The sequence below is a fragment of the Kogia breviceps genome, chromosome 1 (assembly GCF_026419965.1).
Source record: "Kogia breviceps isolate mKogBre1 chromosome 1, mKogBre1 haplotype 1, whole genome shotgun sequence".
Taxonomy (NCBI): domain Eukaryota; kingdom Metazoa; phylum Chordata; class Mammalia; order Artiodactyla; family Physeteridae; genus Kogia; species Kogia breviceps.
Genome location: NC_081310.1, coordinates 112,687,287 through 112,712,362, shown reverse-complemented (window position 1 = coordinate 112,712,362; position 25,076 = coordinate 112,687,287). Strand labels below are relative to the sequence as shown.

The 25,076-nt window shown below is 36.1% G+C and overlaps 1 protein-coding gene across 2 annotated transcripts in view; it reads left to right on the top strand.

The window, feature by feature from the left end:
- Positions 1-25,076, top strand: part of VAV3 (vav guanine nucleotide exchange factor 3) — a 412,985-nt gene that overhangs the window by 270,119 nt on the left and 117,790 nt on the right. For both annotated transcript variants that reach the window (XM_067041064.1, XM_067041068.1), the window contains 2 exons: positions 6,417-6,442; positions 11,848-11,893. In XM_067041064.1, coding sequence (XP_066897165.1) covers positions 6,417-6,442; positions 11,848-11,893 — 72 coding nt within the window. The remainder of the gene's footprint in view (positions 1-6,416; positions 6,443-11,847; positions 11,894-25,076) is intronic.

The window sequence follows — 25,076 nt, the reverse complement described above, 5'->3', positions numbered from 1 at the left end:
GTTTCTGGTTGTACCCTTGTAGAGACTAGAGCTCGAGTGGTTGTGGGATAAGTGGAATAAAAACCTGATCTGAATCCCTGGCTGATACTTAAGAATGAAAGATAGAAAGCTGAGTAGACCTTTGCATTCCTTTCTAGTATTTATTCAAGTTAAGGTTCATGCCCTGAGCATTGATCATCAGGCCTTTGACAAGGGACACTTGGGTTAGGTTAATAAGTAGCAAGAAGATGAACTGGCTCATGGAACACCTAATGACAAAAATGCCTCTATTTCTGGAGAAATCTACTCCCTTTCCATTCCCATTTTTAGAGTTTAGAATTTTTTAGAATTTTTTCCAGTCCCATTTTTAGAATTCTTGCTTGGCTCTTAGTGTTTCTTCTCCTTGAGATATGCTCCCTTTTCTCCCGACAGTTCCAATATCTACCCTTCTTTTACTTCCTCTCCAAGCTCTTTGTCAATCATTTAACTTTATCCTGTCCACCTAGTAGTCATCTGAATTAAATTGTTCTCTGATTAGTTTGTGTGTAGGTTTTATGTCTTTGCCAAGGTTAGACTGTGTTGTGGTAACTAAAAAAACCAAAACTCCAGTGGCTTTAACACATACAAGTTTATTTTTCACACATGCCCTGTTTGCTTTGGGTTTTTCCCTTCTAAGTAATGGCTTGGGGATCCAAGCTAGTTCCATCCTGTGACTGTGAATTCAACACAGGGCTTCTGGGCTTGCTGCTCGTAAGACCTATGGACTGGAAGTGAGCAAATCCATTTTTTAACATCAGAAGTCCATTGGTTAAAACTGGTCACATGGCCTCAACTTAATTATATAAGGGGAGCTGGACAAGTAATGGAACCCATGGACTGTTTGGGGAACACTTATGTCTCTGCCACTTTTTATTTTATTAAGTGTTTTGCACTGTGAATAACCATCCTCTAATCACCTTTTTTTGTTTTAATGGAAGTTTGTAACATTTTATTTTATTTTATTGTTTTGGCCTTGCTGCACAGCTTGTGGGATCTTAGTTTCCTGACCAATGATCAAACCCGGACCCTCAGCAGTGAAAGTGCGGTGTCCTAACCACTGGACCACCAAGGAATTCCCTCTGACACTTTTAATTTCCTCTTGTAGAGTATATGCTCCTTCACCATAGGGAATGTGTTTCTCATTTTTTGTATCTATCCCTTAGTACCAAGTCCAAAGTCAAGGTGCTTAATCTCAAGTTGTTACTCCTTTTTCCTAAATAGGAATATTTCAACCCAAATACAATCCTTGATAGTGTTGAATGTAGTAAAAATACTAACCATTAAGCATTTGAAATAGCTCTTCGTTTTTGTGGAAGTTACATCTTCTTTGGATGTTGTCTCCCCTGGGTTCAGAAACCTTTTATATTTCATGATCTATATCCCTGAAATTAGTCTAGTCTTAATTCATCCTCAAACTAATAATTACTTGGTAAAAATGCAGTTCCTTTCTGAATGAAGAAATTCATTCTTATTAATATTTGACTATGACAGATTGTTAACTCAAGTACATTTCAAGTGTTATAAAAGGTCCTTTAAGGTTTTTTTATATGTATATTTATAAGACAAACTATGCAACTTGGACACAAACTTGAAGGTTTGGTGATTAGTTTATATCTTAACATTTGAGAATTTGCATGGATATAAAGAGCAAGCAATTCCACTCTCTTTTTTGCTGAACTTGAGTTGACTTCTTCACATTCCCCATGGCAACCTCGGCCATCAGCATGTATGTACACAGACTCTGAAGTGTGCTGACAAAACTTTCCAACCTTAATAATGCATAGGTATGAACTCCATTATGTGACACTTTCTCAGCCAGTCACTGCAAAGTTGATATAGTTCTAGAGTGGCATTTCTTTCTCACAGTACACCACCATGAAGGTCTAGCCCTAGACTATAACCTTTGGGGGCATTTGTGTTTTTGCCCTGCTGTACTATATGGCCAAACTCCTCTTGGCCCCTTCTTACCCTGACGTTGATCAATATTATAGCTTGCTTTGCATCCTCTCGTTTTAAACAAAGAAAGTAACATTGGAAGGCAAATATTGCTGGAGCAGATGACTTCGGTTTAATACATCTTTTCCTTTAGTGGGAGTGCAAGGCTCAGCTGCTCTAATATTTAACCGAAGCAGATCTCCATTTGCTTATCTGTTTAATCGCTCTTTTATCTAGGCCAGCTGCTGCTCCTGCTGGTGCTGCAACCACTCCTAATTGGAAGGAAGTTGCCTTGGTATCCTAATGGTTTAAACCCGGAAGATTGTTATCTAGGACCTGCACCCCAAATTGGCATCTGAAATGGCTCTTTTATAAACAGTATTGCAGTATTTTATCATAAGAGATGAACTTTTAGAATATAATTTTATTTCATCCTTCTACCATTAGGCATTTTATCACATGACTTTTACATAAACTGAAGCTTGATCATTGATTTCATAACCAAAAAATGACTTTGGTTCTAGTTAACGTTATTTAAAGCCTTTTGTATAAATTAGTTATCTTTTTTAACTTATCAAGACAATTTTATACTCAAGGTTAGTTATTATTCCTTCCATTTAATTATTTGGGTCAGTTTAATGATATATTAATAATTATTAAAGTGAACTGAAAACTATTATATGGTTGAATTCCTGTTAGAGCTCCTGAAAAGATTTGAAATCAAAGCCTCTTTCCAAGTATTAGTTTTGTTTTGTTTTTTTTCCAAATTATTGCTGTAGATCTGAGTGGTGAACACAGCATTGTGCAACTTCCTCCAAAATTTGATCAGCCCAACTGTCTTTTAGTTTTAATGTTTCATAAAAAATAGCATATTAGCCATGATGACAAAAGACCTTCAAAAGCTTTCCTGGTAATTACTTTTCTGTGGCCCCTTTTGAGACAAATGATCTGAATGGGCATCGATTTGTTTAGTCTTAAGAAATAGAACTTCAGACAAGAGACAAAGCAGATTGTGTAATAATGTATGGATCGAGAGCCGCTTGTATTGGAAAACAAATAGGACTGAAGTTTATGTATAAAAAATTAATGATATGATAATGAGTCTAAAGTCTCAGTGAAAATCATTTGTCTTACACAAATATGCCTACTGACCCTATGCCGGCATTGAAGATAGAGTTCTTCCCAGGCTCCAAGCACCTCAGTAACAGCACTTCTCTGAACTACATTGAACCAGTTGGGACATGATGAAAGAACGCAAGGCGTAAACACCTTGAGGGCCTGTGAGTCACCATCTAGAAAGGTTCTTGAAAGGGTAAGAACATTTCATAGTTTGATCAGTAGGAGCCTGAGAAATCGGCTGCAGGGTAAAGACAAGTTGAGAATTCAAAACTTTTGGAAACTTGAAGTATTGAATTACTGTCCTAAGGAAGTTCCCAGGAGAAAAAGAGAGAGACAGAAAAGAGAGAGAGACCTTTTCATCAGATCTCAACCAGCAAGCTTTCTATTTGGTCAGAATTCGGCCAAACTAAATTTGATGATCATTGGCCCTTATTATTCTAGTCCTGATGCAGCACTGTGACGCATGAAGAGTTTTTTAGAGATTCAAATGCCCACCAGTGTAGTTTTGGGCATATATCAAGAGGAAATGAAGGATGGTGTTGTAGACTTCAAAATCAGAGCAACTTTTCTAAAGAATACTTCATCAGAAGAGGTTGTTATTCTATTTTCCCAGCCAAAACAGAATTTTACTTTGAAAATGTATGAAACAGTGTTGCAGTTGGGTTTCCTGCTCTCTCATCACTGTTTGTTTCACGAAAGTTTTAAGTTGTTGCAGCAGTATAGTTATCAGAATTTAGATTGTGTTTGTAAAGGGGCCAATCAATCTGATGGTACAGGCCCCTGGAACAAGTACAAAAGTATAAATAAAGGAGCCTGGCTAAGATTTCTGAACTCGGAACAGATACTAAGAGTTATTTCTAGTCCTTTGGCTTTTGCCCTATCCTCAGAATATTTACAGAACCTTGCCATGAAATATGAGGAAATAAAAGCTCAGACTTTAAAGAGCCACTATTTATTGCTCTGCCCAGCATGAGCAGATCACAGTGTGAACTGCTCGATGCCAAGTCCATGGAAGAAATAGGCCTCTTTCCTGTGTGGCAGTGGAGAAGGTGGGGGAATGTGGTGGCTGTGAGGACAGGGAGTAGTGGCAAGGAAAGGGTAAGCCCCAGTTAAGGACTCATGTCCTCAGAGTTGGAGTTGCATCCAGCACAAAGGCCATTTTCCATTTTCCTATCTGGGTTACACAGAGGAGGCTTTGTGAAGAGCAGGTACATCCAATAAGAATTATGAGGAAAGCTGAGTTGCTTGATGAGATGCAAAGAAAGAAAGCAGAAGACAACAGCCAGTGGGAGAAATGAAGGAGAGAGTGTTGGGTAAGGTGGTCAGCCAAGTCTAGTTAATTCCTCACTTTGCCAGTCCAATTCATGCCTCTTGTGTTCCGTTGTCAGTGCTCACTCATACCGAGAGCTGGCCGGCTTGCACTAAGCAACAACATAAGAAGGGCCTGTAAATGAGGGGCTTCTGTTCCCAGATTTGTTTTCTGGGTAAAGAGGTCCAAGTATCTGTATAGCTAGATCATCACCTTAGGTACCATCGTTTCCTCTTCCTGAGGAAACCCAGAGCACTCCTGGAACGTGGTGTGCCAACTACTGCCATGTGGGCTATCATAGGTTTTATGCCAAAAATAAAATACATTTAAAACATTATAACAGACCTACTTCACCAGGACATAAAAACACTTATCTGCAGAGTCAGGAAAAAAAATACTTCTGAATTAAAATTAAGGTGCACTCTCATTTTTAAACACTGACCATGAAAGATCTGAGGTTTTCCCATTTTAGAGGTCATCTGGAAATATCAAAACTTTCCTCAATCTCCTTGGATGGAAAACTTAACCTCCCCTCCTGTTTGGTGCTTCTTGTAGATTGTGATTCCCAGTTCAGGCTCTTTCTCTAACTCAACAGTAGAAGAAGAAAGTAGTGTAGGGCTTTTCTGGCATATAGGTCTTTCTGGTCAAACCAGTGAAACAGGTATCACAACTGTTCTGTTAGGAACCCAAGTTCACCTAACCTGGGTTCGGAGTCTGTGCACAGTATCCAGCAAAATGGTACTTTCATAGACTCTCTCCCCAATCCAGTTCTCTCAGGCAGTCTTTCTTCTGAAACTTTGCATATTTCTAGCAGAAAGGGAAAGGGAAATACCTTTCTGTCCTTTGTAAAGGCCAACTTCAGACCTGTTAAAAATGACTTCATAGAAGGCAGTTATGTATGAAAGTTAGTATGTTAGGGTTGAAATTGACAAAGAAATGCAGGCTTTGCTTTTCTCCAGAAAGGTGACTTTTTACTCATGCCTCCTGTTCCATGCCCTAGGTAGTCTTCCAGTGTCAAGCAATCTGTGACAGCTAGTAAGGTGTTCTGGTACTTTTCCCCTGGAACTCTGGTTGTGAGGCTTCTTGGAACCTCTATAAAAGGTTCATTTAGGCTGACAGAGCTGCCCTTTCTCTCCTGATATTTCCATCAGTGTCTTCCCTTCTCAGATCCTTCTTCAGAGGATCATTCTGGTTGAGAAAAGTATAGGCATAGGCGCAAAATGATGAGGTGTTTTCCTTCACAGTCTGGAGAAATTATAACATGCATAGGTGCTCCTGAATATGGGGAAAGGAAGCAAAATATTAACCACCAGCTTTTTCCACATGCAATGTGTGCCTTTCCTTTCAGAGATGATACCCTTTGCCCTCTGCCATGTTACTTACTTGAAGATCTCAGGGTCCTTCCTAGCTGTTAGTCATTTTCAGGAACTGTAATGTAATGGAGATTGTTGTTTCTATTTAGACAGGTACACTGAGATGAAAGGAAAATGAGCATTGGAATTGAATCGTGTCCTTTTAAAATTTCCATCTTTAAATCAAACTGTATTCCCCCCAAATTAAAACTAAAAGCAATAGCCCCTTAATGCAGAAAAATTCATGTGAAAATTGTATGTGTTAAGTTTGCAATTATTATAGTCAATGTACTACGTTTGTAAATTATTTGCCTTTAATTCTTAAAACTGAGTGTGTTTAAAGAAGGGTTCCCACCTAGCTTTCTCTTTTGCACATAAACTTAGTGCAAGTTCCTGTTTCAAGCAGCTTAATGTGGTTGGATTGAAATTGCTTAATAAACAATTGAAAAAGTTAAGCATAACCTAGAAGTCATTTAGTACTATGAGTCACTTTCCCGACAAGCCAATAAGGCAAGAGAACCCGGTTGCAAAACAATTACTAGCACTGCCTGAGGGACCCTGGAAATATATTACAGATATGTTAGGAAAACAAAGCAGTAGTGTTTTACCACGCTGCAGAGGACAAGTTAAGGTTGCTAACCAAACAAAATAACTGACAATGCCAATTTTTACCTTTGTTTCAGAACAAGGGACCCTCAAACCATCCGAGGTAAGGTTAACGTTTACATTTTTTTGGTATAACTTTTGCATTTCAAATTGTTTGCTAACTTAAGCAGGCTCGAACTTCTAGAATGTTAAATGTGCCTTTTAAAATGGATAGAAACAGAGCTAGAGTGAGCAATCAAGTGCTTGTGAGTGAAATGCACAGGGTAAATCAGAGGAATTTTCAGATACCATCTGAAGATCTTAGGTAGAGGAAAAATGTGAATATTTCATCTAAGAATGTGTGTGAGGTGAGATGGGACATTTCAGAATCTTAGGTACTCACTTATTCAGGTAAATTTAAAGTAAATATTGTAGCAATGTTGTGGCACTAATATGGGGGTACCATTCCCTAGTTCCAAGCTACAGAATTCCACAAACCCTGAGGCTTATAAAACTTCATACATAACCAAATCAACATAAATTCACTTTTATAAAATTTATAAATCAAATAAATGATGTACTACATCGCTTTCAGTCTCTCAACTGTAAGTTCAAGCAGACTTCCTGCCTCATTATACCATCTAAAGTTGTTCCAGCAAATGTGTTTTCCTATTTGTTACTTTAATGCTTTAATTAAAATTTAAAAGTAATTAAAAATAAAAATGTAATGCATCCGAAAGCATTCTCTTGGAATGAAACTCTTTGATCCTGCTAGGAAAGAAGGAAGGGTAGCCCTCATCCCAGGAAGTCAGTAGAACTGTCCCCTATCATGAAACATTGTCACTGCCCAACATTCGCTAGTACTAAAAAGTTCTAAGGTTCTTCATCTAAGGATGTGGTTACGTGTTTCTGCCAGTTTTCCATTTGAGCACAAATGTGATTCATATCATGTCTTATTGATTAAATCAAAATCTGATAACATATCCTTTTGGTTTCACACAGAGTCTGAGGTCTAATAGCTTAGAAGTATGAGATCCCTGTCACCTCTCAGAATAAAGCTCTTTTAAGAAAATATGAAAGAATGAAAAATATAGCAGATTACAGGCAACCAGTACCTTGGCCGTCAACCAAAAATAATACATTTCTTACCTGACCTCCCAAAAAAGTCATAGCAAAGAAAATTAAAACATAAAATGTCTGTGATTAGTTATATGAACCAGAAATATAGTAATCTGAGAATTTCAGAATAAAAGAATGACAAAAAGCATTCTATGTCAAATTATTTTAGCACATGACAATTATATCTCACTAAGAGTAGTATAGTATTAGTATGTTTTTAATAGGCTGGCATTTATATAGTTGGTAAAAATAATGAAAAGTACAGCAAGATGTCAAACAAGAGGTAACTGTTTTTATTTTTTTGCATAAGCATATAATTTGTACATACAGGGTATCAAGAATGTGATGTGAGGAAATTCACATGCACCCTTTAAGTGTTATCAGTTGACTATATTTTAGACTTTAGAATCTAGCTCAAGGAATGCATAACAGGATAATAGTATTTAAAAAATAGGTCATGCAAGTTCTGCTAGGGCTAAAATAAATTAACATAAACCTTTTTTTAGTGTTTAGTCAATAGGTAAGATTTTTCATCGGGGCCGTAAGGACTCTTACAGCAGTGTCAATGAAGATGTTGGAAAGTAGCCTTCTTTCTCTTACTCTCACACTGTTATTAGATAATTGAGACAGATTTCCTCGTAGAGCTTTGAACTTTAACTCAATATTACTTTACCTTTACTCTCTTAGATAAAGGTATACATGTATCCCCCTACCCCCACCCTAGGCAAGATGATTTCACTTGATTTTATTTAAGCAATGAGAAATGGGCATTATTTACAGACAGAAAGTGTGCTAATAAGAAGTGGTTAATAATTTTCACACTGATACAAAATAATTCTCTCCAGGCATTTTATACTCTTAAAAATTACACATAAGCCTATTTTGAAAGGAATTAATTTTCACATTGATTTTTTTTAAATGCATCATCAGTATTTTAGTGACTTGCTTCTGTGACTTGCTTAACTTTTGATTATACAAAGTGTAATTTTTATTTAATGTGTGATTCTGCTAATAATCTCTACTTTGGATGGATAATTATAGTAAAATCTTATACTGGCCAACCTATTTGGAAACTTTAGCTTAGCATAAGGAAGAAGTACAGCAAAAGAATGTTAAGAAACAACTTTCACTCCATACCTCCCCACCAAGACTTTGTGGAAGGTATATTCACTCTCTGAGGCAGATGCTTATATGATGTTTAGGAGTCTTCCCAGAAGTACCAATGAAGACCTTCTGTAAGCTCTGTGATTTTTTCCCCCCCTCTCTTGGAGGTCTTCTTTTTCTCCGTGTACCAATTCGTAGTCTTCTTCTGTTCCCCTTTCAATGGCCATGATTGTGAATTTTTAATTTCACACTTCATTCTCATGGTAGGTCAGTTCTCAATAGCCACAGGATCGCCCTGGGCCTCCCTAACCTGGGATGTTCATCTTGCCTCCCATTCTGGAGTGGACCTTCAGAAGCCACTTCTAGCTCCAGGAAGCAAGGTTATCATCACATATCTATTTAACATATATCTACTTAAAATCTATTCCTTAACGTAGGTTTTTCTGCTTTTAAAATAGGTAGAGGAACCAAAGCCAGTTTCATATAGCAAATGAAACCTTGCTCGTTGTGTTGGTAAAATCAACAGAGAGAATTAGTTTTCTCCTAAAAGAGGCAAAAATAGAGATTCTTGGACGATAAAGGCATTTCTTTTAGAGAAAGACAAGGTAATAGGTAATGAAGCAAGAAATAAAATCAGGTTGGTTGGTTGTCCCCACCCGCCCATCCCCTACTTCTGGGTAGATCAAAGAAGTTGAGAATGTGCTGAAGACTGATTGTCCTATCTCATGGGGCTGTAACTGAGAGCTCCCAGGGGTGGTAACTGGATGTGCCCTCCTCTCCCTGCTAGGGACAGCGTCTTGTCCAGCTTTATCCCAGGCTTTTGAGAATATAGGTGGGGGAGAGGAGTATGTTGGATGAGATATGATAGAATGACAGTTGAAATTTGCACTTTAAATTGTTTAAATATGTTCTGCTAAACATTTCCAAATTTTTTACAATATAAGATAATTTTTAGGTGCTTTTAAAGTATAATAAATCTCAAGCTCTCCAATGTACTTGGTCTAAGTAGCTTCTCTCTTTTTTAAAATGCACCAGATCATAGTTTGTTCCACTGCCTACTCTTCCTGTAGAAAAGTTTGTTTTCAGGGTCACTGATTTGCAATGACTTCCAGGAGAAAAAACCTAAAACATAAATAGTAGGGTAATACTTTAGTAGCAAAGTTTATCATTGACCTGAGTTTAAACATTCAAAATATCATGAAATGAATAATAATGACAATGATATCAATAATAATAATAAGCTATCACTTAATAATCCTCACTATGTGTCAGGAACTGTTCCAAGCATTTAACATAAATTAACTCATTTAACTCTCACCACAAATGCTATGAAATGGGTGCTATTATTATCCCCATTTTATAGATGAAAAAACCGGCATAGAGACTTTAACTAATTTGCTCCCAATCAAACAGGTGTCAAGTGACAGGGAGGGTCTGAATTTGAATTTATGCAGTCAGATTATGGAATCCATACTCTTAATAATTGTACCATGTTCCCTATTTTAATCCTAATTTCAGGGTCATATAGAGTTGCTCTTGAACGGAAATACTCTTTTTCACTTTCTAAGTTAATAGTTTTTAAATAGTACTAGTTTAGGGCTAGTAAGAATAAGACCCAAAGTTTGAATTATTTCTTGCCTTCCAAGCACTTTGATAGTACGAGGAGTTAGAGTAGTAGAAAAACAGCTTCTGTTGTACATTAAGAATGTGGAGGAAAATGCAGGAGGTAAATAGCCACAAGACATCTATCATTATATATTTTCCTGTTGAAAATATTGTCATTTATGTAGAGAGCTCCAAAAATTTTAGACAGAAAAGATTTTTTTTGAAAGCAGTTTTCTTCCAAGTTATTGGATATGAACCTATAGCTCATCATGCTTCCCTATTTTGTGCTTGACTGTTAAGAAGCCTAGTGTGATATTTTCTTCTCCTCACTCACAACGCTCTCTTTATACTAGGGTTTTTTTTTTTTTTTTTCAGTATAGCCATCCACCTTGTTCAGTATAGCTTCAATGCTGATTTAATGATCATATTAGGCCTTCACAAATCCATTTTAAAAGTAGTTAGGTTAAAAACAAAATTTATATTTTAATAATTCTCCAATTTGCTTTTACCTGAGAACCCTGACATCTGCTTTGAGGCCCATTTAACTTATGAATAAAAACAACAGGAAGACCCCTAAGAAAAACCCATGGCTAATGTGTGCTTGGCAAAGCCAAGTATGCTCTGAATGAAACCAAGTCTTCACACACAGGCACAAACCCCAACACGTGTAGAAAGAAAATTGCTTTTGTGAATATCTGAATTATATGGTAGTTATAGACTGAGCATTTCATCCAGTTATATAACAAAAAGTGAAAATCAAGTTCTTATTAATTAGTCAGATTGCCATAGTTATTAGGTAGGAATGAATTTAATGCTTGTGAAATCGAATGTGTAAACAGGCATTTTCAAAGATTTAAAACCTCTTTTTTTTTGCATCTTATCTATAATTTTTGTAACGCACAATTTTTCTTATGGATTCCATTTCTATAATAAGAATTTACTTTCATGGTTCACAAGCTGCATGGCTGTTTTGTTTCTTAAAATATTTAGATATCACTGATCCGTAATTAAAACACCATTCTCATTTAAGTGTTTGCTAAAATCAGAGCTTGAGATCTTTGTTTGGAGGTTGTATACTTTCTCCAGTCCCTGGTCTGTCAGGCCTCAAAAATAGCTGCGTTAGAGTTTAGGAGATCAAAACTCTTTGTTGCGAGCATTTTCTAAGCAAAAATGGCTACCTGGGCTTTGTTTTCATAATTCCTATAGTCATTATGATTTTAAAAAATGAGTCATAATCCCCAGAGATGGTGAATGAAAAGATATTTCTTTCCCATAGTGTTATATCAATGATTTATCGAATGCAGTGTTGTTCAAGTGGAAGACTTATTAGAGAAACAAAAATTATAAAAAGAAACCTTGGAACTATGTGTTTTGATCAAATTTAGTCATACTTAAAAAAAATTTTTTTTGGAGTGTAGTTGATTTACAATGTTGTGTTAGTTTCTGCTGTACAGCAAAGTGAATCAGTTATACATATACACATATCCACTCTTTTTTATATTCTTTTCCCATGCAAGTCATTACTGAGTATTAAGCAGAGTTCCCTGTGCTATACAATAGGTCCTTGTTCGTTATCTATTTTAAATGTCGTAGTTTTAAATGGAAAAAGTGCAACATTCATTGGACTTCCAAAGTGTCACAGAATAATACAATTTGATAACATGAAATCTTTGTTGTTCTTTGTTTTACCTTTCTGTACAGAAACGGACCAATGGACTCCGAAGAACCCCCAGACAGGTGGATCCAGGTGTGTGATTAAACATCTATAATCATTTTTTCAGTTAAGTGATTATGAAAGTATGTGGGAATTGCTGTAGAAAGTCAGACAGATTGTCGGCCTCTGTTCCTCGCAGTTTGGTATATGATGTGTGACCAGGAGGCGACCATCTACTGTGTAAATCATTTACCTAGGACAGGGTCATGTGATGAGTAACCATCAGTACCACAGTCTTTCGGCAGTCAGCAGTTGAGCTGGTTATTTGCTTACTGAACAGCCTCAGGGTGCCTGGTTAATGCTAACATATCCAACACCCTTTCCCTGCTCCCTCCCAAACCTGGAAAAAATCAACCAGCACTTAAAAAATCAGCATGTTCTGAGGGGGTGGGGGGAGGTCTTAACCAAACAACTTTGGTACCCTCCCCATTTGGGAAAATACTTTTCTTTATCCTATATCTATATTATTTTATAATACAAGAATGAGTTTAAGGACTTTGTGAACAAGTGTCCTCTCCAGAGACCAATTCTTTGTCTGCAGAGAGCGTTCAGTTGTTTCCTGTTTAATATCATGAGGTTGACCCTGTCATTATTTTCATATAATTATTTTCATCCATTAAGCAATGCCTTCCATAGTTTAATTACCAAAGATTTGTTGTGTATGTGGTCATATTATTGTGAGTAAAAGATATTCATGGCTAAAGGATTACAAATATATGAACTTAATAATAAATCAAGTAGAACATGAAATATAGAGTAGTCTTGCTGGAAAATTATCTGGATTATGTGTTTTGTTTTCTCATTGTAAACAGTGTTCACCTAGTTCTAAAGTTTAGCTTTCAAAGCATTATAGCTTTTCACTGAAACCACACCCCTGGTAGCCATGCCAGTTTATGAGCTGTTTGAAAAGATTTATGGGAGCTTTGTTGCCTCTGGCTAGAAATTGCCTCACTTGTGTCCTGAGATCAGTTTAAATCTTTTAAGTACAGAACAAAATTAAGGCCATTAAAAAAATTAGGGGTTCTGGTTTACTTTTTTATTGGTTCTGACTTTCCCAAGATGATACCCTTTGCAGAAAACTCTACAATAATATTTAAAAGTGACTTCTTCTGTTCTATTTAGTAGGAGTGTATGTCTGTGAACATAATATTTTCCTTTATTTTATATGAGTTATAGTATTTCTGTTTCTGAAAATTACCTAAACTTTATAAATATTATTTTAAGATATTTCCTCTTTCTTCTATGGGCATTTTCATTTAATCTGTTTTCCCCCAAGGAAATGCATTTCTATATATACAGTGTGTCAGTAGGAACACATTTGACTTTTAAATATGTACATTATATCCAGAATTTTTAGGAGCCCTTAGATTATTTAAAGGCAGGTATAATGAATTTACGGATTATAAATATGGCAAAGTGGACCAATAATAAAATAGTTTATCTTCCTTTATCCTAAAGGTGATGGCTTTCTATAGGTATAACTCTTCTGGTATTTATATTTGTCCAAAGTTTTTAGAACTTCATGAAGAATAAACTTACAAATACAAAAGAAGTAGTGCCATATGTTATGTTTGGGGAAAAAATATGTATTATATATAATATACATAGCTATATATATATATATATATATATATATATATACACACACACACACACACACACACACACACACACATAGCTTTCCATTAGGTATAGTAAATACATATGTGTTTTCTCATTTTTCCATACTTTTGAAAAGAAAACAAATAGTTGATGATCTTGCCTGTTGTAGATCCTAATGTAATAATCATTTCTCCCTGTAGAGTGTCTTTTGATGTTAGGCTTGAATTATGTATTTAGAGTTGGTTGTCTTTTTTACCTTTGCTTCTTTCTGTTTATTTCTGATTATTACTTTCTGTTGGCAAGTTGCAAAGCTTTTTTGCTCAAAGTTAACCCTAGCTTGATGACTGTCTTACTCTGAGTTGATCCTGATATAACTATTGTTAACATTTTCACAGTTGTGTGGGAGAAGTTTCACTCCAGGATATTTAAACAAGGGATCAACTAAACTGAGACCTCCTAAGCATGGACAGACTGCTTCCAAGGAGCATTATTTGCTATCAGTGTTTTTACTATGAAAGGTCCTTTAATCTTTTCTCTTTTAGCTATTTTAGTTGTCTTTTCCAAGTGTTAACACACTGACTACTTCCCAGGGCCTCACTTAGAGTGGCTTGTAGAAAAAAAGTGATTAAAGAATTTAGGAGGTCAGATGTAACCACTTCACCAGGTCTAAATTTCAGAGCCATGTCCAAAGTAAATTACATATCTTCTCCATAGACCTTTTGTTCTGGAAAGGGACTTAATGCATAGTTCTTTGGGTAATAGTGTTACTGAACCAAGCTTAGGTCCACTCATCCTTGGACAGTAAAGCCAATCTACTGACAGCAGGTTGTGGTGAAGGAAAGTACAGCATTTATTGCAGGGAGCCAAGGGAGGAGAATGGGCAGCTCATGCTCAAAAGACTTTCAGGGAAGGGGTATTGAAGGCAGTGTGAGGGAGGGAACTACAAGGTGTGTGATCAGCTCCTGCACAATTCTTGGATTGGTTGGCATCAGGGTGAAATTTCAAGCATCATCAGCCTTCTGGTTTCAACCAGTCTAGGGTGTACATTTTTGTGATCAGCAGTCTTCATCTGGAGGGTGTCTGCTCCCTGTAAAAACAACTTAGGAATGTGTGTCAGGACTTTTTCTGTATCTTTCAGGGAATTGTGAGTTCTGTGATTCTGCCATGTGGTGGATTTATAGTCTAAATTGTTACCAGTTCCCCAGCCCAACAGCTATTCTTTGTTTCTCCATCATCTTCACATTTCCCAATCATTAACTCTTGAGCCAGCCTTTTGAGACTCAAGGGAGGCCTGGGAAATTAAAGCAAAAGCCTTTTACTTCAAAGGACAAGGACACAGGGGCTTGCATATGGTTTCAGTTGGTGCTTAATAAATATTTGTTAAATGAATTAATGAATGGCTATATACTTCTTCTGCATGCACTGGCTCTCTTGCTTTTTAAATTCCTCCTGCTGATAAAGTGAACCAGTAAACTCAAGAAATATGGAATAGTCCAATGGTGGGAAGCATGGCTCTAAGCCACATTGCCTAGGCTGAGGACCCAACTTAGCTGTTTACTTGCTGTTGACCTTTGGCAATTTGCTTCCTCTCTGTAGTTTCCTCATTTGTAAAAGGAGATTAATAATAGTAGGTACCTTACAAAGTTGTTTTGAGCATTACATGAGTTAATACATGAAAAGTACTTATAATAGTGCCAAGTATGTAGTAAATGCTAAGAGGTGGCAATTATTATAATAATTACTTTGTGGTAGAGCATGTTAAATATTGGACGTTTTGTCATGTGTAGGAGAATCAAAAGTGTTTTCCAATTATTTCTTTGCAAAGAAACTCAGAATTTTATGTTGAATTCTAGGTGAAACTAGAAGTTACATTATCACAGTCATTTTCAGATTTGCTGTTGTTCCCCACTTACCTGATGGCTTCCATGATATTTTGCTTATCTTTAAGAAGAGACACACAATCAACAGTGGTGGTTGATAGTTTTTTGGTGAAGTTAGTAGTGTTTGTGATTGCAATAAAGAAACAAAGAAAGAAAAACTCCCAAGGTTAAAAGCAAATATTGTGGAGTTCAATTCAAACCACGAAAGATGTGAGGTTTACATTGTGTCTTATTTGCATATTTAAAACTTTTACCTTTTATTAATAATTGTAGTTAATCTTTATAGATAATATTTTTAAATGGCTTTGAAGTTTAGTTGACTTTTTCTTGTCTTCTATTATGTGCTAAGAAATTTATCAATTTATGATCTTGACTGCTTTTATAAATATAGTAATAGTAATGTGTTAGATGCAAATTCTGTTAGCTCTTTTCGATTTTTTAAATATAGCAGGGTATTTTCATCAGTTTGTACTTTTCTTCCTGAGACAGATGTTGGTTTCAGGAAAATAACACTTGTAAGAGACAGATCAATTATTTCAGGAACACGGAGGTGCTAGGCCTTTTTCAAGAACATGAGATCATAAATCTCAAGAAAATCTGAGCACTGGTGTAATATATTTCACCTAAAGTGGAACCCAGGGTCAAAGTTACCAATTAAATTTTAATACTGAGCTTTAAAAGTTCTCTTCTGTCTGAGTAGAAGAGATACAAGATTTATTTTAGTTTGCATGTGGCAAATCTATATACTAACATATGTGTTCTTTTAATCAACCCTGTGGTTTTAGACTATTGTAAACTTATCTCATATTTGTGGAACTCATAGCATCTCGTATTTAAGTCCACAGTCACTAGCTTTTAAAAAATTCACGCTGTTGTTCTGTGTTGCACTACCTAAAGATTAGATGGAGTAGATGGGAAATGTTTAGGTACCTCATTTTCCTTCTGATCTTACGTTACTCATGTGATTTGTGATAACCTTGAATAGTAAGTGAACAGAGTTCTTTATGAGATCTCTTGCATCGCATGTGTTCATTTTTAAACTCTTGATTACGAAGAGAAAAAATGTGGCTTAGAAACAGTGTTTTTTCTTGTTCACTGAGGAGATGTCTCACTGTTTCTTAGAAGAGACATCTTCAAAGATGGTCACTTTCTCTTTCAGGTGGATAAGATTGGTAGATAATGCCATTCCTATCTGTTCCTGTATGAAGAAAGGAATTCAAGACATCTTTTTTGCATTTCTAACTTCGTATCTTATACAACAATAAGCACCAGCAATGTCATTAATTATAAAACATGGCCCCCCTCCACAGTTTATATTCTGCCTAAGGAAGGAGTAGATACAGGCATAAAGTCTTGATTGCATAAATGCATGTAGATGAGTGTGCATATAAAATATTTTAATATTCTATTTTATACTCTGATTCATTACGGTATGGCATAGTGTCATAAAAATAATTAGAGAATAGTCTGGTAAACATATAAAAAGATCTAATTATGTAATAAGTGCAAAAAAGCAAAAGGAATTGGAAAAGAGAGAAGCAAATGTAGGCTAAGATTGCTTTTAAGCTGTGTTGTCTATATATGTTTTCATTTATATAAATAAAATTTTTGTTATGCTGGTTTTTTGCATTGAATTATAACTTGATACAGTTTTCCTTAATGTTTTAATTTCAAATTATTGGTAAACTCATTCCAAATCTAAACAGAATTGTTGATTTCTTTTAGATTTGCTTTTAAACAGAATGCCAATTTATTCAATAGAGAACTTTTATCTTTTTAATTCTCAAATAGAAAACATTGATGAGAAAAATAGCAACCCAGGATTTTAAAAATTATTATCTAAAACTACATTTTTCTTTTTTCCTTTTTTTTTTTGACAGAGACAAATGTATATTCGTGAAGTTTTAGTAAGTGAGCTTTTGTCTATAGTAAATAAGCAATAAAGTATCTGTAGATTACAATATTTCCGTATTAATCAGTCAAACCTACTTCTGTCTTTTCTGTCACCTCTAAAATGAATTTCTCATCAAACATAAATCCTAATCTAAATATTAGGAGCATAATTGTAAAACTGTAAAAATACATTTCACATTGAAAGAATGAACTTGAGAAAACTGGGACAATAGAACTTAGTGATTAAGATTCATTGCAGAGAAATGAGAAATCCAAGCTGTGCACGAGTGCTGGAGAGCCTGCTCCGGTTTTTAAAATAGCTGATTTTCTCAAGCTTCTATTAAACTATGGACAAAAAGTCTGGTTTTGCACTAAGGCATTTGATCCCTTTGTAGTTATTTTCAGGACTGCCTTCCTAATTCCCTTTACCATGATGATATTTTTCTGAAACGTACATCACAGTCCTTTCCTCACATCTTTTTTTCGTTTGGGGAGGATTTATTTTTCCCTTTGAAAGCTCATTCCGAGCTCACAAAGGGTCACTATTGCAGGTCATCTAGCAGGTTTGCCCATGCCTTGCCAAGCCCAGTCTTTTACACGGTTCTGTTACTTCCAGCGTAGGAAAAAGAGGGGAAGGTGAATATTTGAAGATGTACATGGGGTGGGGTGGGAGGGACCTTTAGATGGGAAGCATGGCATCAGTAATGTGATTATTGAAATTAAAAAACATTTGGAGTACAAATACTGAACCCACTTCTGGATCGTTTATGTACTTTTAACTTATAATTTCTATTACTATAGTAATTATGTCTTAGAAAAAAAAGTATGCATTTATTACATATTTAGAAAAATATTCTGAAAAGGAAGTCTTGAACCTGGTGAGCTGCTTTTAACATTTATCATCGAAAAATCATTCCTCACTTGGAAGGTCAGGTATGGCCTGGACTTCCTTTGTTATATCTGCAGCCCTGGTAGTCAAATACTATCCCATTTCAGAAGCAAAAGAACATGCCATATAATGCTCCGTAGGCAAAGAAACTTCACAAATTTCTTATGAGCCAGCAACTTATGAGAATCAGGTAATCTTGTTCCAGAACACTAGTCTGAAGCGAGGTAAATGAGAGGAACCAGTTGAGGCAAAAGTATTGGCTTCAAATAACAATATTTGATACAAGTAATATCGTCCTGATGCCAGGAAAGAGGACAGACACTGATAAAGTATTCCTTAGTATCATAACTGTTTATAATCTTATAGTCGTTCTATACACAAATAGTGAGGATGGTTATCAAATTAATTAGAACATTGGAATGGAGTTTGTGGAATTTCTATCAAAATGACTCATACTGGCAATTATTTACCTTTTTGTGTATTCAACTCAAGTTGATTTTTAAATTTTTAATTTGAATGAAAAGAAAAGCTTGTTCTGTTTTTTTAAATTGTTCTTTACAGATAACTTTTGAGACTCACTTTTTTCTGCAGAGATATTAGAAATATATGGAAGCTTCCCTGTCTTTGAGGACCTTGGAATTTTGTTGGAGAGATAAGACATACAAACATAAACATGTCCAACAGTAATAGCGTGTGGTATATGAGGAACCACCAAAGTGTGTGTGGTCACTTATGAATGGTGTTGTTGACTAGGTAGGCAGGATGAAGGAGACTCATTGTGGACTAAAGAAGGGCACAGGACAGGGAGACGAGGTATCTAACAAGTACATCAATAAAAGTGCATTTATATACAACTACAGATATTTAGATCAAGTTATCAGTCTATTACTAGGTTTGATATTCTGACCTCAATTCTGTATCATCCAGTGTGCTCTTGTTTGTCAAGTGGCTTAAAACCATTTCAAAACTACAGACTTAAGATGGTTTGACTTAAGATTTTTCGACTTTAATAATGGTATGAAAGCGTTATGCATTCGGTAGAAACCGTACTTCCAATGTTGAATTTTGATCTTTCCCAGCTAGCGATATGTGGCATGATGCTCTCAGAGATGCTGGGCGGAAGCAGCTAGCTGCAGCTCCCAGTCAGCCACACATCGCTGGGTAAACAACCAAGATATTCACCGCCATTCTGTTTTTCACTTTCAGTATAGTATTTAATAAATTACATGAGATATTCAACCCTGTATTGTAAAAAAAGCTTTGTGTTCAATGATTTTGCCCAGCTGTAGGCTAATGTAAGTATTCTGAGTACGTGTAAGGTAGGCTAGGCTAAGCTCTGATGTTTGGTAGGTTAGATGTATTAAATGCGTTTTCAACTTACAATATTTTTTACTTAAAATGGGTTTATTGGGATGTGACCCCATCATACAAGGAAGATCTATAATTTAAGGGAAAAAAATAAAAAAGAGTGGAGGATTTACTGACTTAGGTAACTAAAGTGGAGCATGTTTGGCTTCAGGCAGAGTTAGATCCAGGGGCTCAAATGATATCAGGTTCCATTTCTTTTTTTTTTTTTTTTTTTTTTTTTTTTAACATCTTTATTGGAGTATAATTTCAGGTTCCATTTCTTCTTGTGTCTCAGTTTTCCTTTCTTTTCTGTTGATTTTCTGTCAACAGGCACCTCAGGCAGGTTATCTCACTTGGAAGCAAAGTTGGCCACTAGCAACTCTCAGTTCCCCACAGCTAGCAATCTCAGAGAAAACTGGACACCTTTGCCCAAGTAAATCTAACAAAAATCCCAAGGTGTCTTCAGCTGGCCTGGCCCAGATCTCTGCTCATCTCTGAGGACATCACTGCAGCCAGGGTACCTGTGATGAGCCACCTGGCTTCTGTGTCCACCTCTAGCATGCAGAGAGGGCCTGACTCAGCCTGTTGACAGGAAATTTGTTTTCTGTAAGAAAGAACAGCTTTGCTTACAAAAGAATGGGGGAAGGAAAGAAGAGCAGCTTGGTTTGAGCAGATTATAATGTACATCTGTTATAGTGTATGCGTTTTAGACATTGTCCTCCTTGGGCATACTGTGGCTAGGTTTTCCACCTCTTCTACCTTGGCCTTTTTCCATTTGTAGGCTCTTCTGTTTGATTGTTTTCTAGTATCAGACAAGGTAAATCCTGAGGAATGTACCTAAAATGGGAACTGGAGAGTCTTGACAAAAAGCTCATCCCTACTCACAGCTTTAGTTTGCAGGGATACCAAGAAGGAAGTGTTCTTGAATCACAGTATCTTCTTATAACCCTGTCTTTATACCTAAAATACCAATGTGATATTCTCCTTTAGATAGAGGTACTTTGTTTCTATAAGGAGATAATCCTTTGTTCCACTATTACCTACGTACACGTTAGTGTAGATTGGTCCATCAAATTAGAGAACTGGGGAAAGAAGACCTAAGACAGCATGTTTTGTGGAGTCAGGTGGGAAGAAATGTTCCCTCCCTACTGGAAGGGTCAGGATGAGAGTGCCGGAGAGCCAGAGACTGCAGCCCTTGAGGCATTAAGTTTAGACCATAACCTGCCTCTGTGGCAGTAAAGGAATCATGGGAAGGAAGGAGAAGGAAGAATCTTTTCTAGTTTTCTCTGTACAGCCTCCCCTTGGTATCCACGGGGGATTGGTTCCAGAACCCCCCACAGATAGCACAATCTGTGAGTGCTCAAGTCTCTTACACAAAATTGCATAGTACAGTCGGCCCTCCCTACCTGTGGGTTCTACATCTGCAGACAGGGAGGGCCAACTGTATTAGGCACTTTCACTTACATGGACACTTGTTGATCATCAGAGGCAGCCCTGTACAGCCGTTTAGACTGAGCACTGTGCAATGGCATAGATCTGGGTTTGTGTCCTGCCCCTCCACTTAACTAGTTGTACAATCTTGGGCCTGTAAACCTGTTTTATCATCTCTAAAATGGGGGTTAATAGTAGCAGACACCTGCTGTCATTGTGAAGATTAAATGAGATAATAGGTAAAGCATTTATCAACAAGGTTTGGCACATAATAAGTGCTCTGTAGTGATGGTGGTGGTGGTGATTACTAATACTTAAACACTCCTAGATTAATTTTCTTGCTGTGTAACAAATTACCATGCATTTAGAAGCTTAAAACAGCATGTTTTTTTTATTTCACAGTTTCTGTGGGTCAGAAGTCTGGGCGAGGTTTAGCTGGGTCCTCTGCTTCAGGGTTTCTCATAAGACCTCACTCAAGATGTTAGCTAGGGCTATGTCTTATCTGAAGGCTCAGGTCATTCCCAGCTTGGCAGGATTTGGATCCTTTTGGTCTCTTAAACTGAGGTGTTCAATCCCTAGCTTGCTGTTGGCCAGAGGCTGTCCTCACATGGGCCTCCCCAACATGGCTGCTTGCTTCATCAAAGTGTACAAGCCAAGAAGGTGATGGAGTCTCCTAGAAGGGTAGAAAATTAAGTCGTATATGACAAAATCATGGAAATGACATCCCATCACCTTTCTATTGGCCAGAGGCAAGTCACAGGTCTTGCCCACATTCAGGGGAGGGGATTAAACAAGCATGTGAATACCAGGAGGCAGGGATTATTGGGGTTCATCTTAGAGTCTGTTTGCTACAAACTCTAAGAGGGAGATATTGTTAGTGTTCAGTGGAGGGAACCAAAGCTCTGAGAGGTGAGTAATTTGCCCAAGGTCACACAGCACCTGGCTACTACCAGGACTTAATTGCAGTGTTTGGCTCCAGAGACCTCATTCTTCTAGAGATCTTCTGTGTACCCTACTTATGCCAACCTTTGGACAGAGGAAAGCTTATTTCCTAAAGTTTAGCTATGTAGAACAGTACAAATTAGCAATGTGATCTAGTATGTAGTGCAGAGTTCATTAGTGTCTGCTGTTACAAAGCAGATTTATGGGTGATTTTATTTTATGCATTGTTAATTTTGAAAATGTTAATCTGAAGTTGCTACAGTATTTCAATTAATTTGGACGATTAAAACTTAGCACCAGAAGAATCCGTTGCAAAAGATAAGGCAGCTAATTAGAGGCTCTGAAACAAACAACTGTAGACACTGGCACTGAAACATGCTGGGTGGATAACACCCAGCAGAACTCACTCTGCTTAACAGTTTTGAAATGGAAAGAATGATTTCTGGCAGTCTGAATATTAAACTTGAATGCAATTGATTTTTTTAAGAAAGCCATTTTAAGGAGTTAACTAACTTAATGTGTAATTTTTTAATAACATGCAGTTCTGGAAAACTGTGGTCACATTATTTTGGAATGTTGTCTTTTGTATAACTGTAGTGACCAATACCATAGATATTTGCTGTCAACATATTTTTCATGTCACTATATTTCATATTTTATATATATATATATATTGTTTTGATGTTTTTTAAATTTAAAGGTGAGGTAGCACATGCTTTTTTGTTGTTGTTTAATGACATTTGAACTTCTTAGATAAATTAGAGTTTTAACCCTTGTACACTGTTTGGTGGGAATGTAAATTGGTGCAGCCACTATGGCAAACAGTATGGAGGGACATTAAAAAATTGAAAATGGAGCTACCATATGATCCAGCAACCCCACTTCTGGGCATTATCTGGAAAAAAAAAACTAATTTGAAAAGATACATGCACTCCAGTGTTTGCAGCAGCACTATGTACAATAGGCAGGATATGGAAGCAACCCAAGCGCCCGTCAGCAGATGAATGGATAAAAAAGTAGTGGTATATATGCACAATTGAATATTACTCATCCATAAAAAAGAATGAAATTCTGCCATTTGCAGCAACATGGATGGACCTAGAGAATATTATGCTTAGTGAAATAAGTAAGACAAAACTGTATGGTATCACTGATATGTGGAATCTAAAAAAATATATAAATGAATGTATATGCAAAACAGAATAGACTCACAGAAATAGAAAACAAACTAATGGTTACCAAAGGGGAGAGGGAAGGGGAGACGGGCAAATTAGAGGTATGGGATTTAGAAATACAAACTACTATGTGTAAACTAGATAAGCAACAAGGATATACTATGAGTTATAGCCATTATCGTATAATAACTTTTATCGGAGTATAATCTGTAAAAATACTGAATCACAGTGCTGTATACCTGAAATGAATATGATATTGTAAATGAACTATTCTTCAATTGAAAAATAGTTTTACACCTTGAAAAGTTTATTCTTAAAAAATTCAGAAAACATTAAGGAGGTATAGAGAAGTTTCCTGGACAAATTACCTGTAATCCCTCACTCAGATAATCATCCTTTACAGTTTTGTTTTGTTATACACTTTTTTCTAATACTGGTTTTCTTTGTGTGTAGCCATGTGTTTATAAAATGTCTCTATTTTCAATTTAATGTCCTGCTTTTATCACTTGACTTTGTTTCATGTTTCATTCATTTGTTCGTTCAACCATTTGATAAGTTTGCAGGCTTGGTGTGAAGTTTACAAAGATGAACAAGATGTATTCAATATTTTCCCTCACACAACACACAGTGTCATGGAGCAAAGGTAACAGTGTAAGATTTGAGATCAGGGAAATGCAGGGCCTATGTTTAAAAGGGGCAAATACTTTAGGTATGTGAACATCAGGAAATGGTGTTGAAACTGAAGCCCATATTATGAGTAGGGGGTTGACAGAACTTGAATGGAGACAAGAGGGTTGCTCCAGAAAAGGTCATATTTATCAAAAAATTTTTTCTAGTTTATTTTTGTTTCTATATAAAGTTTTAAATTCGCATGTGGTCATAGTTATTGGTATTTTATTTGTGGGTTTTTTTTTTGTTTTTGTTACTTTCATGCTTAGAAAATTCTCTGATTCTGAATTTTGTTAAATATTTACTTCTAGTCTTATTATTTAATTTATGTAACATTTCACCCATGCCATTTAGCTTATTTTTATTTAAGTAATAGATGAAAATTCTGTGAGCAGTTTCAAGACATACATCAAAATATTTTTAAGGATTTATAGTACAACATTTTACAAAATTTAACTTTACCTTTTTTATATTCTGCCAAACAACGATATTGCATTGTTTACTTTTTATTTGGTGCTTTATTTTACATATATTTTGCTTGGATCATAAGTTATCTTGTGCAAAATATGTCATGATATATGCTCTGTACACACAGTAAGGGAATAATATTTTAAACAAATACAGGTACTTAATATTGAGATAATTATGCTTTTTTGTTGGTAAACTATTACAGACTAAGATTACCTCTCCTAAGCTTTCTTTGGGAGTAGGAGGAAAAAATATTTTGTGGCTATTCATTTGAGTTCAGAGTATCTCCCACCTCCCACTGATCTCTTTTCCCCTTGTAAATATACATCCTCCTTAATCTTACAATCTTTTCTCAACTTAAGTTACACAGCAGCTCCTGGGGCTAAGCCTAAACCTATTATTTTAAAAGATCTTTAGTTTTAATAATTTTTCATCAAAGTAAGAAAATTTCACTTCTACTTTATTTGAAAAATGCCATAGATATATCCTCATTTCCAAAACAATGTAGAAATTCTGTGTTTTAGAGCTCTTATTTAGGAAGTTTTATATGTTGCCATGAAAACATTAGGTGTTTAATAAATAGTCTTTCTTGGGGGACCCAGTTGTAAGCAGTTAGAATAACGACTTTGATTTCCTACCTGCTCTGTTGCTACTAATGATACGTTCAGGAAGCATGCCTCTGGATGTCCATATACCAGAAGTTTTGCTCGTAGCTTCTTACTGTTTCAAATGGCCCAAAGGAATCATGTGATACCTTTAATTCAGGACAGAGCTTTCCTTCTTGGGACTAAGAATTCTTCCTTCACTTGGTATAGAGTACATCATAAGGATTAGATAGATGAAAAATGAAAATATTCATGTGTTTCTCCAACTCACCTACTATCGTATTGCTAATATTGCAACTGTTAACTCCCAGTAGA